Source organism: Phoca vitulina, unplaced genomic scaffold, assembly GCF_004348235.1.
Source record: "Phoca vitulina isolate PV1807 unplaced genomic scaffold, GSC_HSeal_1.0 scaffold5, whole genome shotgun sequence".
NCBI lineage: Eukaryota > Metazoa > Chordata > Mammalia > Carnivora > Phocidae > Phoca > Phoca vitulina.
The window spans coordinates 65,655,085-65,673,170 of NW_022589708.1; the positions used below are offsets into that span (position 1 = coordinate 65,655,085).

The 18,086-nt window shown below is 38.3% G+C and overlaps 1 protein-coding gene across 10 annotated transcripts in view; it reads left to right on the forward strand.

Annotated features, from left to right (window-relative positions):
• DCLK1 (doublecortin like kinase 1) overlaps window positions 1-18,086 on the forward strand; it is a 344,058-nt gene that overhangs the window by 266,444 nt on the left and 59,528 nt on the right. For 4 of the 10 annotated variants that reach the window (XM_032403188.1, XM_032403190.1, XM_032403192.1 and 1 more), the window contains 2 exons: window positions 12,115-12,199; window positions 15,134-15,242. In XM_032403188.1, coding sequence (XP_032259079.1) covers window positions 12,115-12,199; window positions 15,134-15,242 — 194 coding nt within the window. Of the gene's footprint in view, window positions 1-576; window positions 6,437-12,114; window positions 12,203-15,133; window positions 15,243-18,086 lie in introns of those variants that run through there. The other 6 variants (XM_032403189.1, XM_032403187.1, XR_004299247.1 and 3 more) reach the window with 4 other exon arrangements.

Sequence of the window (18,086 nt, forward strand, 5' to 3'; positions counted from 1 at the left end):
GAGGTGATTGGTGAGCGGTGGGAGAACCGGAAGAACATTGGGAAGGGAAGGGGAGGTCAGCTTGCCTATTTTCTGTCTTCCAAATATAAAATTTTGAAGAGGCAGTTTTTATCAGGTTAATATGGTATGCAAACGCAACACTTGGGTTACTGCTCTGTGACCAGAATTTGCCGGATGCCCTCTGGGGTTCCTGACACATTATTTTGTGAGGTAAGCACATTCCTCTTCAAGGAAGGAAGGAAATGTTCAAGGAAGGAAATGTTCAAGGAAGAATTGCCTAGACATGTAGTAGTGGAGTTGGCATGGACGGCTCTCAGGGGTTATAAAACTCAACAGGACACAGAAGGCAATAGCTCGGAAACAGTTCAAGCCAATAAGGCAAAATGAGCACCATTTATGTCTGTTTAAATGGTTTCTCAGTTATTACCTTTCCTCTGACCCAACTTTGGAGACTCTAAAAGGTCTGATGACATTAGAAACCAAGGATGCTCATTCATTGTTGCTCCATTCCTAAGAGAGCCACAGGGCACCCAAGAAAGCCGAGTAAACAAATCTGTACCGCCCTTCATCTTACAGGACCTGTATCGCCCCATCTCTTCGGATGATTTGGATTCAGTAGGAGACTCAGTGTAAAAGAGACAATGGAACAATGTATATGGTTTGTGATTGGGTGAAGGTGTTTCACATTTCCTAAGAAAAGTCTAACAGCAAAATACACAAAAGAGTTTTGCATACCTTGAAATTATGAACTCAAATCATATAAAAGTAGATATACAGGCATTTTATATTCATGATGCTAATCCTTGAAGATTTTTTTATATGTATGTTTCCTACATTGATTTGATTGGGGGACTCGATTGCTGAGGTTTTTTTTTTTTTTCAAGGCCTGGCTTTAGATGAATTTCATATATGGGCCCAAGATTGAGTATAAGAACAAGCTAATGATATAGCAATATAGGGTCGTAATTTCTGCAGATGAGGTTTTCATTTAATCATAAGTAGACAAATGGATACAATTTTTCTGTCCTTTTGGTCAAGTGAATTAAAATGGCACCAGCAGACATATTTTTTTTTCTAAAAGTTACATTCTTTTGAAAATTTGGATTGCTGATTTTTTTAAAGCTACTTCTATTGCAAAATAATAAAAATACTCAAGTTGATTTTTTTTTTCTTCCTGGACAGTAGACAAAGCTACTTACCATTTTGTGGGTTAATATATCTGAGGAAAAAACACTCATGTCAAGGACACATCTCCTGAAGACTCTAACATTAGGCGTTAGGAACTTTCCTTGTTTTTTTTTCGTCAAGTACATTTTCTTAAGCTTACCTTTTCATTGGAAGCAGCATAAATATAGCTTAAACGATATACCAACATGAAGAACTTGTTCAGTAGCGTTGCTATAAATTACATAATTCATCCCTACAACCATATATGTAATTTTTCAAATGTGAAAAGGCTGAAACTAGAAAACTTTTTTTTTTTTTTAAACACACAGACCTAAAAAAATTGTGTCTGGATTTCTTCTAAGAAGAATCTATTTAAAAGCAAAATTCTCTTAAATGCTGCTATGTAAATCAGGCCCTCAATATCCAAATCTCCACTCAGAGAAGTCCTGATGTTTTGGAAATTTTCATATGCAAAACTCCTTTTGTGTTAACCAAGTAAGTCTATGATTATAACCCACTGTTTAACATTAACCTACTAATTCTGCCCTTCTCGTCTTCTGTTTTAGAAGTCATAGTCAACTTTGCTTACCCATAAAATAATTATTTTAAAATCTGAATGTTAAAAATTAATTTAATGTGTATGGTCTATTGTATGTAAGCCATACGCTAGTGATCATTTAGTTTTACTAGTTCAAACACTAACAATTTAAGACTTGTGAAGCATGGTTTTGATATTCTGCAGGCTTGACATATCTCAGTAGGTGATAAATTAAAAATGTATGATGCCATTTGGAGGCCTTTCCTTGAGTTTTTTTTTTTTTTCAAATTTTACTTGAAAACTGAATTTAAGAACAAAATGTTTGATTCAAGATGGAGAGAAATTCAATTGTCATATACTGTTTTAAATGGTATCAATTTATCTCCTTGATAAATTGCTCAACTATCAAATTTTACCATCTGGTTTATAGTTACATATGTTACCATCTCACTTTCCAAGTGAATAAAACATTTCAACCAAAAGAAGGAAAAAAAAGAAAGAAAGAAAGAAAGAAAAGAGTCCAGGCAATCTAACAGCATCTGAAAACTTAGCCTTATAATAATTAGTGCCTCATTATCCTGTCTGTTGGAGAGAAAGACACTTCTCTGGCAGGTTATTCGAACCGCAAACTGAATCATTCCATCTTGAAAGAACAGTTCATAATAATACCTGTTCCAGACTTCAGGTTTTAAAACTGTTTCCAATAGAAATGAACAGAGACTCCTGCTGAGATCAAAAGGCTGCTTTGTTTTAGCTGAAACAGTAAACATCTGTGGACTTGCCTATGCTGGTGTCTGTTCTAGTTATGTCTTTGTAAAATGCATTACTTAATACAGTTGAATCCATAAAAGATTAGTATGTATTTGACTGAACTGTCAAAAATGCAAAGAAAGCAGTGGAACAGTTAACTTAAATCTGGTGGGGTCAGATGGTCCAGAACAAAAATAAATTCCAAAAATTTTAACTTCCCTGCACTGTCAATCTTAGGGACAAGTACTGCTTAGAAAGGTCCAATAAATGCTATTTGTTCTGGATAAGTGGCAGATAGTGCCAATTGATATGAAGCCCATGGCTTTGTTTAGACATGGCAAAAAGAAACTGTACTTGTACTAATTGCCGATAGATATCATGGCCAACTTTCCATTTAGGCAGTTCCAAAGGAAATGCTGTTCCACAGCATTTAATCTTTTGAACATATGACTTTTATTAAAGGACTGTTCAGAGGCAATATATATCATTTACTTTTTGAAACTGAAGTCCCTCGGAGATTGAAACAACACACCATTTATAGACTTTGAGATCTCTTTCTATGCAGAGCCTAATTCCATTATACTAAAGCAGGAATTAAAATAATAATAATAATAATAAAAAACTCTTAGCAACAACCAGAAGTTTTCGGTTCATTGGTGGAATCAAATTGATGATTTATAGGCACTTAAGATTTACTTACGTACAGAATTCTTTTTAAAAAATTAGGCACTGAACTTTAAAATGGTTCTACGGAGCAGAAAAGAGCTCCAGCAAAAGCCATGCATTTTTGTCCTTATGGTAAACCTTAAATGTGCTATGAAGACGTTGTGCTCTACTTAAAAGTTTGATACTTCTTCATTTGCACTCACTTTTTTTTCCTTAGACATCATAGAAAAAGCTAGGATAAGTATTTCCTTCCTTTCAGCATTTTAGAAAATGCAAATCAATAATATATCAAGTGTGAAGTTTGGTGTGCACTCAGAAGACTGGTTCTGAAAGCCGTGCGGTTTTTTTCTTCTTTGTCTTGCTTGATCAGTCAAGTCGGGGGGGAATCCACAATGTTTCTATACCGTCGAAGGCTTTTAAGACCTTTCAGGTCCACCCATCTGTACACATCCCTGTGTTCTTATATTGGCTCATCTAAATATTAAAAAATCAAATAATATCTTCTAAAAACATTTTGAACCACCATTTGTGTATGGTATGTGTTCCCTATATTAAGCAGCAGGGGTATTTTGTTGCATCCATTGCAAATTTATACATGATTGGGCTCGCTTTTTGTTTTTGTTTTTTCGTTCCCCATTTAAAAACAATGAAGCCTGAAAGCTACATTTCTTAATGAAAATAGAGAATAATATTCTTGAAAAATAATCCCATATGTTTGAGCTATTGGACTGCTAAATTTTTCATATGTGGCCATATATCTATACAGGCGTGTGGGTGTCTGTGTAAATTTTCAGGGCTCAGTGTGTATATGGGTGTGCTTATATAAGTATCTGTGTATGTTCATAGACCATAAATAGTAAAATATGGTGTTTGTGACACAGCCTTATGAGTTACTGGCTCTTGTGGAATTGTATGTAAAACCTTCATGTCACAAATTGTTAAATGTGATATATTAGTTGGGGCGTTTTTAAGTTCAAAAGCAGTATGCTAAATTAGTATGCTAAACTAGTAAGGCAAAATGGTTCCAAATAGATGTACTGATTTATTTAACAAACAAACAAAATGGAATCCAGATACACAAAAAATGTGAAATCCAAACAAATCCAATATTGTGTTAATTATTAAACATAAGCACAAAATTGATGTTTATATTGTTATGTCTTGACATTCAATTATCAAAATGGGTGAATCCTATCACTGATGTTTTCCCTAACATGTATGTATTGGTGACATGTTTTGATTGTCAATCAATATTCACTAAAAAATGAAATATTGATTTATAGAGTTGTGAGTAGATGAATGTTGTATTGAAACACAAATATAAAAGAATCCAAACTATGTTCGATTTGAAGTAAGTTGGTAACAAGGCCAGATAACCTGTAAGGTAATTTTTTTATATGTTCTTTCAAAACATATATGTTGACATATTTTCAGTAGTAACCTTCCTATACTTGCTATCTGTGTGTATATATCTATATAGATATATACACACTTGAAAATGCTAATTGAATGAATTTACTATATATGCATACATTTGCCCATTTATACATATTTGCATTAGCCTTGCTAGCATCTTTAATCGTGCATGTGAGAACTATATTTGTTTGAAATATCCCACAAGAATGTAGTGTAAAAATTAGAGATATATTGAATTCAGTATACCAACTGCCTGATGCAGTTTGTTATACTGTCAGCTAAAAAGTATTTGTAATTTTGTGCTTGTAATGCATGTGGAAAAGATAGGAAATCTGAGGCCCTAGCTGTAATTTTCAAGAGTGCATGATATATGGTGTCTTTAAAATGTGGTTCATTTTAGTAAGGATGATGGATAAATTCCAAGATAGTATAAATGGTGCATGTAATACATGGGTGTTTGTATTATATATGGCCACAAAAATGGTTTTGAAGCCAGGATAATAGGCATCTGAAAGGTCACAGGCAAAGACCTATGAAAGCTAATTTTCTTGCAATGTGTATTTTTTAGTTTATATTCATCAACAAGCAAGGAATTGAGTTATCTGTTCTAAGGAATTTTTACTTCAAAATACACTATGAATATTGTAAATTTGGATGAAATTTTTACAAAGAAGTTGACATACTTTCTGCATACAGTTTGAGTTGCTTGGATGTATATTCTCTTAAAAAGAGCATTTGGTGTTAAAATGTTTTAAACAGCACTATATTTTAAAAATCCATCAATTGAGGCCATCCGCAGAGTTTTATAGAGCTAAATGATGAGATGTTTCATTGAACTACCCAGTTTTGAAAGTTCCATCACTTTGTGTTGTGGTTTATTGTAAAATGTTACAGCTTGTATTTCCCACTGGACCATGTTATTCCCTTCAAAGTTAACTTTGTGACACTTACCCCCTTAGAATAACTATGTAATAAACAGGAAAAACCACCTATGTTGTTCAGTGAGTTTCTTTCAGAAAACTTATAAGTAGACATTGACATTGAAATGACTGTAAGGGGTAACGGTTACTTCCGGTTACTTTCATAACGATGGTTATGTATGGCCTTCTTGTGATACAATTAGCGTCAGCTAATTGATACTTGAGATACTGCAGAATGGCATTCCCATGCCATCCAAAGTATAAAATACTGGCAATACAACAAAATAAGACTATCTGATGAAGAATTCTGCTTCGGCTGCTTATATGAAAATTATTAATACACTTTCTCTCAGGGTTGTCTTAAGGATGAATTTGTCAGACAAATGGTCAACTGATTGAAAAAAAAATCAACATGCATTTTTTAGACATAGTAGCTGTCTCCTGGATTTGAAGGCATTTCTCTCAAGGTCATCTAATTGTAAGGTGGGGGGAATGATCATGTAGATACATGTAGGTGGGCATGTACACAAGTTATTTTAAAACCACTGAATAAATATATAAAATAAATATATAATAAAATATGATAATAAAGTACTTGATTACCCAACTTCAATCTAGAACAAAAATCCATATTTTGTTTCATTCAGAATGTGGTATAAGGGAATATAGACAATTCTGCTGGCTTAGTTAGAAAAAATATTTTATATTAAAATTATTATAGAAGTCCAAAATTCTAGCTTTAAATCTAATATTTTTGGTAGATTCATTTTAACCTCAAAATTATAGTTTGCTTTAGTTAGTTCTCTTTATTATTTCCATGATAACCTAAATGTAACCATTGTCCAAAGCAATAATGGTACAACTGGAAGGAATGTTTACAAATTTATAAAATTCCCAATTGTGTTTATACTTTCTTAACATAATAGAGCTTAAAATAAAGTATAGGGGCGTCTGGGTGGCTCAGTTGGTTAAGTGACTGCCTTCGGCTCAGGTTGTGATCCTGGACTCCTGGGATCGAGTCCCACATCGGGCTCCCTGCTCAGTGGGGAGTCTGCTTCTCCCTCTGACCCTCCCCCCTCTCATGCTCTCTCTCTCAAATAAATAAATAAAAATCTTTAAAAAAATAAAATAATATAAAGTATAGCAGGTGCCTGGAAGAGTAGTGAACTCCCTTCACCACAGACTAGGAATCTCATTTGAGGGGTAAATCACAGAGGGAATTATTTTATCAAGAGGTGAAAAACTAGATGACTTTCTGGTCCCCTTCCAAACTATGATTTCATGAACAATAATTCCTAAGAAGAGACATTGTGTCCTTTCCCCCCTCTCCTGGACACAACAGTCTTCTCAGGACAAATGGTTCAGATTTTGAATTTATAGATCTTGGCCTAAGTGAGTATAGAGACTGGACGTAAGAGGCAAGAGGGCTGCCTGATAAAACAAAGTTGTAACTAAATACATTTATTTTTGAAATCTTGGCTCCTGTGGGTGGCTTCACTAACATCGATTTAATGCCAGTATTCCCATTTTCATTTTTCCTTCCTCTGAGTAAACCAATTTCATGAATAACCATTCTCCAGTCCTTTAAAAACTTTGACCAAATCTTTATGATAATATTTTACAGTTTTCAATATTGATTCTTGTTATGCATGTGATTACCTATGCCATAAACTGTATTTGGGCTAAACATGCTATGAAGAATGCAGACAGAAGAATTTGGAAAAAGGAATTCCCTTTGCCTTGTTTCACATAATAGAACCTTATTAGTTATTACAGATTGATGTCACCAACTTATTGTTCTATACGCACTTGGAAAGCAAATGAATGTGTGGCTTTTTCTAGACACACATAGAATCCTCAGGTTTCAAGCTTTCAACACCAAGAGTATGATTTAATTTTTTTTTTTTTATTAAAGGTGGTCATCTTCAGAGATTCTGTAGACCTCAAGTCAAGATCACCAAGACAGTAGTTTGAGTTTGTTAAATATTTACTGGTTGTGTTTCCTTTATAAAGTTGAGCCACTTGATTTTTAAGTTCTTTTTTTTTTTTTTTACAATTTTCAAATCAGTATTAACAAAGTAATAATTGTGTGCCAAGATAGAATGTGAAGCGGAAGTGATACGATTATCCAGTCAAAGTTAGAGTTATCTGGAGAGATTTTTCTACCTTATGTAGATCAGTTGGATTAATTGGATATTTTTGAAAACTTGATTCAGTGTAGTCCTCAGTTGAGTGACACCATTAATACAAACGGCAGGGGTAACTAGTACCATTATATTTTAAATGAACTGTTTTTAACTACATAGTCATCAGCTACATCTTGGTAAAATGTGGTTAGAGCTGTTATGTCAGCTTTCTCATTTACTTCAAAAATTGTGATATGTTCTCCATCTGTTATATGATCCCAAGCTAAGTAGCTACACTTAGGATGTGTTCTTACTTAGGGCAGTACTTTTATGAAGGTGTGTCATAAAAGCAGCCAGGTGCCAGCAGCCTGTTCACCTGGTTCCCATTAAATCTGCTTGGAGGTGATAACATTTCAAATGTCACAGTATCTCTTAGAGCACCTAATTGCATTAAATTCTAAAATAACTGTATGTTCTGTACTATACCACCCAGATGCCTTAGAATTAGCAAACTGAAGCAAACACAAAATCTTATCATTATATACACTATAAAATGGTTTATCTGTTCAGAAAAACCAAATAAGCAAACTGATTTCACTTGTAAGCATGCAAAAATACAAGTGGGCTTTTCAGCTTCTGTTGGTCATAAATAAAGGCTGATTAATCTCTTTGGGTTAATTTTAAAGAGCAAGAATTTACACATTTTCCCTTTACTATTTTCAAAATCCTTCAATCAGACTTATGGGCAGTAATCAGTGTGTTTCAGCACTGTCTAAATTAGTATATTTAGGATTAGTAACTAGTATACACAAAGAGCCATGATGATTACTGAATCACTTCAACTGGGAGAGAGAACAAAAACATTAGGTGACAAAAGCAAAATCTAAAAAATAACGGTCTGCAAGGATATCAATGTAATAAGTATGACATTTAACGTGAAGTCTTAAGACTCGATCCAAAACACCAAACTCCCAAATACAGACTAGGGAGATCTGACATACCGTGAGCTCAGTGTTAGGCTAAAAAGTTACAGTGCTATCTATCACTAGGCCCATGTGATCTTTAAGTGCATTACTATCCCATTTGCAAGGCAGAAGCTCTGTCCTCTGCTCTGTGCCGGTCAGGGCACACCTAGAATATTACATTTCTCTTGAGCCCTAGCATTAACTAGAGATATTGAGAACTGGAGTGTATCCACAGGATGGTTAAAGGGTCATGGAGCCCTATTCTATGAAGAACAATAAAAAACAAAACAAAACAAAACAAAACAAAAACAAAAAAACTGGGAATATCCAAATTGAAAAAGAGAAGAAGGGGTCCAGTAGCTATTCCAAATTCCTGGAGCACTGTCATATGAAATGTGGATTAGACCTGCACTGGGTAGCTCCAGAGGTGAGAGCTAAGACCAATAAATGGAAAATGTAGAAGGACATCATTTTAACTAAGGAAGAACTTTCTTTGTCTCATATCAACAGTTAAGGGGCCGCCTCAGGAAATAATGTGTTCAGTAGTGGAGGTGGTTGGACAGAGGCTATTTGACTAAATGGCTGGGATTTTTGTAGTGGGAATTTGGCCTCTGGATGGAAGTAAGGTGGAAAGGTAATATTTAAAGTCTACTCCAATCCCTGAAATTCTTTGAATCCATGAATAATCATTGTCTTGGAAAAGTGTATAATGTTAACTATCTTACCTCTTTGGGAAAAAGAAGAGATAACACCATTAGGAATCCAACACATTTATTTTACTGTATTTGAGCATAATAAATAAAATGACTACTTTCCACTCTATTCTCTATTTGTAAGGAAATAAATTTTTTCTCTTGAAATGGTCTGTTACCCTCAGCATGAAATTTGAAATTACTTGGGGGGACATTTGGAAACCTAAAGTTGAAAATAAGCAATTCTAAACGTAAGCAAACTTTGTTAATCCTACTTTTTTTTTTTTTTTTTTTTTTTAACCAGAGCCTAAAACCTTGAGGGGTTTTTGTCCATAAGGCAGAGAAAACACAGCTGACATTGTGGCAAGCATTCAGGGCATCAGACGTTTGGTGGCATTGTTGAAAATGCAGTTTGTTAGTTGATAAGGCACTTTAGTGAATAATATCCAGTAAGTGGATCGAACATTACAGTTTAAAAGATGTTTTCATATACTCTGGGTCAGAGTTCTATTTTGAGTATCTGATGTTCTTATGAAAAGAACAAGCTTTTGGAATTGAGTACATAAATGTGGACATCTTTGCTAGGAAACACGCTACTCGTCTATTAATTCGAGCGCTTGATGAAAGAATGTGTCTCTGTATTCTAAAATTTAAAACACCGTATGACAAGACAGCACCTGCCACCCCAAACCACAATGTGTCTACATTATTAAACACCACTTGCGATGCTGCTGAAGAAATTCAAGGACCAGAAAGCCCAGAAGAGAAGGTCTACATTTTAGACATTTACTTACCGCTTTTCTGCTTGGAACAACATTATGTCTACAGCAAAAGCAGTCACACAGGGGATAAAAGATCTCACCTTCTGGAAAACACACACCTTCCCCTCAGATGTGGTAATGTTAATGTTTATTTTCTCCAGACATGGACATCATAAATCTGCCTTGTCTAAGCCTTGTGTTCCAATATTACAAATACAAGGTTTTCACAAACAGACATCCGTAAAAGTCAGCAGAGCACGACTTAGAAGCTCATACATTTACAGTACCTTCGGCAGAGTTGGTTATGACCGCATAGTTAGTGTCACTCCAAAAGAAAACTGTTTTCAAGGTCACAATCGGAATCCCTCTTTCTAGCCTGAGAGAGGGTAAATGTGTGCTGCTCATCTCAAAGGGAGGCTGGATGAGAAAGGATGAAAAGAACCGCTCAAGTCACCAGACTGATGGGTGGCAGATTCTTACGATACGGGAAAAGAAAGGACACAGCACACAAACTATGTGTCATTCAGGGGTAGACTAGAGTAACCACAAAATTTGTAGGATGTCCTGTAAGGAAGCAGATGCATCCCTGCTGTGAATTTAACTTTCACCCCAATGTCAACAGTCAGCTTTGGTGAACTTGTCCAATGGAACATGCGTATCTTAGCCGCACCCAGGAAAACAGGCAGTGGCCTCAAATGGCCCTGCAATGATTTAAGTAACATTTTCCCAGTGATATTCATCTTTTTGGTGAAAACTAAAATCTTTGCTTTTTTCTATGCAAGATACTATTGGGGGTAATATATAAAACTCTCTCTTCCTACTTTGTGTACAGTTAAGGCTGGATGGAATGGGGAGGAGGTTGAAGGGAAACAGGTAAGCAGAGGAAAAATAGGTCAACTTTGCTTCTCGCCACCTCTTCATTATCAATTCAACTACAGATGCTCTTTCCCTTCTCTCTGCTCCACAGACAGCCAGCACCATGAGCCAATGCTGCCCCCTCACCGCCTCCCGCTCCCATCAGGCCAACCGAGTGGATAAACCCAGGGAAACAGAAGGAAGATCTTTTAGGACAAGCTGTGTTCACTGTTTAGAAATAGCACTGAAATATGCAAATTGTGTTCTCAAGGAATAGAAGCAGAGATGGAAAGGTTCATTGTTAAAGTACTGCCCCGTAGCTAATCATAGTCCTAAATATTTGGTATTGTTTCATCCTCTGAGCTTTGTCATATAGTTGTTATCCTGCCTGCTCTCATTGCTCTTGGGTTAAAATACACCAAAAATACAAGGGAATCACCAGGCTTAGGCTTTAATTCCTGTCCTTGCCTCAGCCTTATTTTGTAACATTTAACATATCGATAACCTGCTTAGTTGCTTGTGTCTCGATCTCAAAGTGGAATTAACAAACCCACTCTTTAACCTTTCTCCAAGAATGTGGTAAGCCTCAGTATTTTTCTTTTAGGATAATCCATAGAACAAACTGAAGAGAATTTTTTTTCTATGGTAAGAATAGAAAAAATTTTGGATGAGATCAGAGTGGCACCATGTTTGAGGCCTGTTTGCAGATAGACTGTGGAAAAGTGAGGTGAGATGCTTAAAATCTGACAAACCTAAACAGTGAGCTAAGGAATGCTGATTTTTGAGAAAAAGGACCAAACAGTCATGGAACATCCAAATTTAGAATGATTATCCTGACACAGTTAAACCATCTATTATTGGTTAATAGGGTGGGAAAGAGAAGTAATCTAATTGGATAGTCTTTTTTTTTTTTTTTAAGATTTTATTTATTTGACAGAGAGAGACACAGTGAGAGAGGGAACACAAGCAGGGGGAGTGGGAGAGGGAGAAGCAGGCTTCCCGCTGAGCAGGGAGCCCGATGCGGGGCTTGATCCCAGGACCCTGGGATCATGACCTGGGCCGAAGGCAGACGCTTAACGACTGAGCCACCCAGGCGCCCCTAATTGGAGAGTCTTAAGAACCTTCCCTTTTGAGTGTTAAGACCAAATCCTCCCTGGTGATGGGTGCAGTTATCCCCCAAGATTCTGGGCTGGGCCTAGCATCTGCAGACTGGCACTCTGACCAAGTGTTTTTATTCTCTGTTTCTGTTCCCTTACAGAGCTCTCAACATGGAGGCTCCTCTACTTCCCTTGCATCCACCAAAGTCTGCAGCTCAATGGACGAGAACGATGGGCCTGGAGAAGGTGGTGAGCTTGGGACTTGGTGTCTGAGGAGAAGTCTTACAGGGGGCAGAGGATGAGTTGGCTAAATTTACTTAGGGAACTGTAACTGCTCCAGCATTATGAAATAGAAGCCTAAAGCAGCTCATAGGGATAGGATTGCATATGGTTTCCCCCAGGGATCATATCTACTCTATGGGAACAGGAAGAGGGAATTAGCCTAATTTGTTGGAGATATTTCACATCCTCGGAGGGCATAAGTATTCTAAGAAGGCCAGCTATTGCATACTTTGAAAACAACAGGAAGTAATTGCTGCCTTTGTCTTCCCAAATTCTGTTCATTTTCAGTATATTAAAGATAATTTACTCTCTTGATTGACTGTTACAGCTCTGCAGATGTACTCTAACTAAAGTGAACTCAATATGTGAAAGTATGGCTTTACAAAAAGAATTACTTGATGGCAATTACAAAAATATTCTTTGTACCTTAAGTTAGGTCATTTTAGAATTTCTCTGTGATGGGGTCAAATGACCTGGATTCCAGAATTGACTTTTTCACTAACTCACTGAATTGTTTTGTTTTTGGTTTTATTTTGTTTTTTCAATTTTATCTTTCTTTCTTTCTTTCTTCTTTTTTTTTTTTTTTTAGAGAGGGAGAGAGAGCAAGGGGTGGGGTTGAGGGGGAAGGGGGGGAGAGAGAATCTTAAGCAGGCTCCACCCCCAACGCGAAGCCTGACACAGGATTCGATCTCAGGACCCTGAGATCATGACCTGAGCTGAAATCAAGAGTTGGATGCTTAACCAACTGAGTTACCCAGACTCCCCTCATTGGACTGTTTGGGATAAGCCTCTTCAACTCTCTACATCTTAGTTCCTCTTCTATAAAATTGTGTAAGATTGTAATATATGCCTGCTTCCTCCCTGGGGGTCATTTTCAGGCTCAAATCAATTATGAGAAAGTTTTAGAAAAGTATAAGACTGGTATGATCAAGCCACTGTTAAAGAATCAGCACCCCTTATTTGTTTGAAGTGATATGATTTAATTTTCCAAAAAAAGTACCTTTTATTATGTCAAGTGAGATAAGTGATTTGCACATGAATTCTTTCCTGACTACTGTGCAATATCAGATTTTTTTTTTTTTGTATTTCCAGAAGTATGAAATTCAGCCATCCTAGTAGTCTCTTTTGTTCCGCTGTGCTGTATTTACCTAATGAAATGAAATGGTCCTTGGCTAAGACTTTGGCACAGCCTTCTTAGCCAAAAGCCTCAAGGATACATTTTATCAATAGGGGAAAAAAAAAAAAAAAATCCCAAGCCATGAGCTCCAGATTCGTGCCTCAGTGATGCCCCCAGTGGAAGGAAGGGTGAAGTACCTCCTTCCATTTCTCGTCTGGAGTCAGCCTTGCTTCTGACAGCCAAGGGTGGTTATTTTTATTATCCATGTAGTAAAGAGCCTTAAGACCGTGTCATCTGAGAGATGTTTTATAAATTCGGGTGCTTTGCAATAGATTTGAAACTTCTCCCACGATCTCCTCTAATTCCCATGGAGTAGACAAAAATCCCCAGTCTGAGTCTTTCAAACAGAGTTAAAATTATTGGCTTCTTTGGGTGTGAGACGGTGGGGATTGGGGGGGGGGGGTGTTAATTGGCTGCAGCTGTCACTTTATTCCAGAGACCACTGTGATAGCTTCTAGTGGGTGAGGACTAAAATGTCACCCATAAAGAGGTAAAGAGGCTGTACAGATGCCAAGGGTAAAAGTAACGCAGCAAATGTCCTACGTTTGTACAACCCTTTCCAGAAATGCCATCCACCCTAGAACCCAGAGTGGTGCAGATCACAGAACCAACATAAGGGTCCTAAAGCAGATGTGTGATAATTGTGAGTTTCCATTTGTCGTTGCCCAGGGTTGCAGGCTAATGGAGAAGACAGAAATCACCGAGAAAGCCTAGGCACCACCTGAGGTTTTAATTTTATTTTGAGAAGAAATGTTTAGTCTCAGTTTATGATTAAAGGTCAGAATAGGAGCACATTCAGAAAGCACACTAGGTTTCCATCCCATTTTGTATCCAGGTTGCCTGAGGGAGAGCTAGGATTTATAACTTTAAAGCATGTAAATTTTAGAGCCCAGCTATAAAAGGCTTTTTACACCCCAAAGATGTTAAAGGTTATCCAGTATATTTATGTGACCTAAGTGTGGCTTATTTAGTTTTATGGCCTTAGATATTTAAAGCATTATTAGGCATTTGTAAAATATTTCAAAATGCATTTTAAGGGGGAAAATGTGTTGTGTTAGTGGCACTAACATAATTGAAACTACAAAACTGTTCTGTTCACAGACATAATAAATATTGCCATTTTAACTCAACATCTGCTATGCAGGTTGCTGGTGAGAACATTTGTCTAAACTCTGCTCATTGATACTGGGGAGTGGGGGCGGGGTGGACAATCAGGGATCAGTTTATAAGGAATTTTACGGAGATCTCCATTTCAGGATGCAGTAAAGCTAAGTGTCCAAACAGCAGGGATGCTTCATGCTTGCACTGTGTCAGGCAGCCCAGAGTCCCCCCTAAGCTACATTTTCCTCCTGAGCCACACCTAGGAATGTCATTTCTCTGTAGACAGTGGGTATTCCGTAAACACCATAGCTCAAATTGGCATGAAACACAAAGACCGAAACTTCCTCCTTGGCCACAGAATGTGTTGGTCGCCCTCCCATTGGTGGAAGTGGACCCCATACGTCTTAGGTTTCCTTTCGGTTTATCATTCGTCTTGGTAAAAACTGTTGAGTATACGGTGTCAGCGGGGAAGGAGGCGGGGGGCTTGCCTCACTGTACGGAAAGTGACATATCGATTCTGAATCGGTTCCAGTCTATGAGATTATCCTTCTAAATGCCTCTCTGGTGCAACATCTGCGTTCCCTTTTCTACCAACAAAAATGTACTAATGATTCTTTCAGAAGTGTCGGAGGAAGGCTTCCAGATTCCAGCCACAATAACAGAACGGTATAAAGTCGGAAGGACAATAGGAGATGGAAATTTTGCTGTCGTCAAGGAATGTGTAGAAAGGTGAGAAGGGTATCATCTGTGTCGTACTTTAAAGGAAACACTTGGCATTATGTTTTCCAAGAGAGTGTCTTTATTTGCCGTCTGTGGTACATATGGAATAGGTTAATGTCTCAACTCCAGATGTAGAAAAAAAATTTTTTTCTAAAGAAAGAAAAGCCCATCTAGCAACAGATTTGAAAAATGTAGTGATTCCTGGGACAATCTATAAATTAAGGACTTTGATTTTTCCTTTTTAATGTACTCAGCAAAACTTTGCCAGATCTTTCAGGTAAGCCCTTTTATTGTGTTAAAAAAAACCATATTGAATGGTTTTTTTCGACGCTTTTCTGAGACATTTTGTAGAGGTCAGAACATTCTTGTATACGGTGTAGTCTAACATACTAACTATCATCAAATTAAATATAATAACCTTGAAAAGCTTTAAAATGCGTAGGTACTGATCCCAACAAAAACAGTGTTTAATACATTAAAAAGTTTTCAAATGAATGAGCTTGGTACTCTTGGGGGCCAAAGGCAAGAGGTTTGGAGTAAAATGTTCATCCCTGAGATCTTGATACCTAATCAAGGACAGTGGCCGGTGGCTACTAGATGAAGTGACAACCAATAAAGTCATAGCCCGGATTAAGGTGGCCTCAAACCCTCAGCCCAGTGTTGGATTTGGAACTCACTTCTTGAGCAGCTTCTTGCTCTACAGGGACCTGGTTGGCTAGCAGCTCCTGCTCAGAACTGGTGAGCAGAGCGTTGAAAAGTCAGGGGGAACCTGCTTTCTTCCTTGAGGAAGATTTCACTGCTGGCTTCTGGGGGCTGGCTTCCCTATCACTTCTGTCTGCCCCCAGGGAGGCTGGGCGCCTACTAGTCAGCACTGTGTGAGAATAATGCTCCTTCGCTCAGCTCTACCACTCAGAGAGGATGCCTTGGACTAGAAGCTTTAGCCTCGCAAGATCCGGAGCTTGTTCTTCTCCAGGAGCTTTGATTTAGAAGCGCAGATTCATGCCACGTTGGAGCTGGGAGCCTACACAGGGCCTCAGGCATCACTAGGGTCCTGAGTTTGGCCAGTGATTTGCTCTCCTGCCCCCTTTGCCACTCTTAGGAAGATGCCTCCCTGACTGAGGTCACAGAGCCCTCGTGAAGATACCCTTGGGCATTAAGTCTCAAAATTGCTCCCCACCCCACCCCACCCCGCCTAGCATAGCAGCTGGGCTGGAATATTCCCACCAGTTCCAGCAAGCCACTGTAGCAGCCAGTCTTTGTGAGGGATGGGCTTGAGAATGGTAGTGTGAAAAACCCCTTAGGAGTTACTGTGAGGCCACCTTTTCTCCTCTCTGTCCCTCAATCACCCCACTGCCACCAGAGTTTGGCCATTTGTTGCATCACTGCCAAATACAGAAAGTTCTCCATTACTTTCCTAGGCCTCACACCTCCAGAAACAGGAACAACCACTGTTTACTGAGCATCAACTATATGCAAAGCCCTTATGATATTTCATGTAATTGTCATAATGATCCCATAATATCAATATTGTCTCCATTTTATAGCAGACAAAGAACGCCTTAAAAAGTTAAATGCCCAAGGTTGCTCAGCTAGTAGGTACTTAGGAAGACCTGGGTCCAACACCCACACTTTTGACCATTCTATTGCCGCCAAGAAAGAGTCTCTCAGGAGAATGTAGCTTAGCTGATCTAAAGTGACACACACTGCATTTGTCCCCGTACAAAAAAGATAGACATTAAATCAGGAAAGCCAGTCTTAAGGCAATGGAGGGACGTGTGTGTGTGTGTTTATATAATTTTATATTTCACTTATACTTTTACTGATAGTAAATTCAACTCTTTTTAACTTTTTCCCGCTGTAGCACAAAATCCCATTTTGAGCAGATTGCCATGCCCTTCCTACGTGGGGTATCTGGTGCTCTGCCAGTGTGCGTCATCTGTTGGGACTGGCATGGCAGCTCTGCGCTGTCTCTCCTAGCTAGCGCAGGGGTCACGAGGGCGGCTTCGCCCAGCAGTTACTGGTCTCCCCACAATGGAAATGTCTCATGTCTCCATCCAGAATTAATGTCTTTCTTTCCAGTTTGGATTGTGTTCATTTTGCATGCGTTCACATCTTGGGTTTCATCATATGAACCTTCCGAGTCTACACACCAGATTGCTCCACCAAGTGTTAGTATTCCACTCCTGCTGAAGGAGGACATATGGCATGTGCCCTCTCTCCCTGGAGGCATCATGAAACATTCTTTTAATATTTTCCAGAGGTCCAAGAAAATAAAAGCAAGCTAAGCATGTTGTGATGGCACACATTGCTTGCGGGTACATCCTGCCATATTTTGAAGGATGCGTCTGTCTTAACAAGAGCAAGCATGTCCCTCCTCTGTTAAGAAGATGCCGTCCCAGAGAAGGTCTTCCTACAACAATGGACGCAATAATAGTGTTGCGTAGGCCTTTTGTTCCATGGTCCCGTCCCAGCATATCCTTTGGTAGTGGCTACCAGGTCCATTTCGATTTCTGCCTCTTCCCCAGTAGTAATTTCTCCAGTGGCCTCAGGAGCCCCTAGGACATGCCAAAGGAAGTGGGTGAACTGAGACTTGCTCTATTCTGAAGCTGTTTTATAGACTACCTGAGGCCCCAAAGAGAACTCCGAGAGCTCAAAAGCACTAGCGAGAGGTCAGAGCAGGAGTAGAGGGCTCGCAATGAGGGGCCTTTCATCTTTGGCTTTCCTGGCTCTTTAAGGACTAATTAGCATACAAGCCAAGGGTACCAGCGGCGCAGTTAAGAGGAGTGACAGTGTCTCCCGTGGCTCTTGGCCCTCCTCTTCACCTGCACTGCATTTTTTAGCAATGTATGCAGC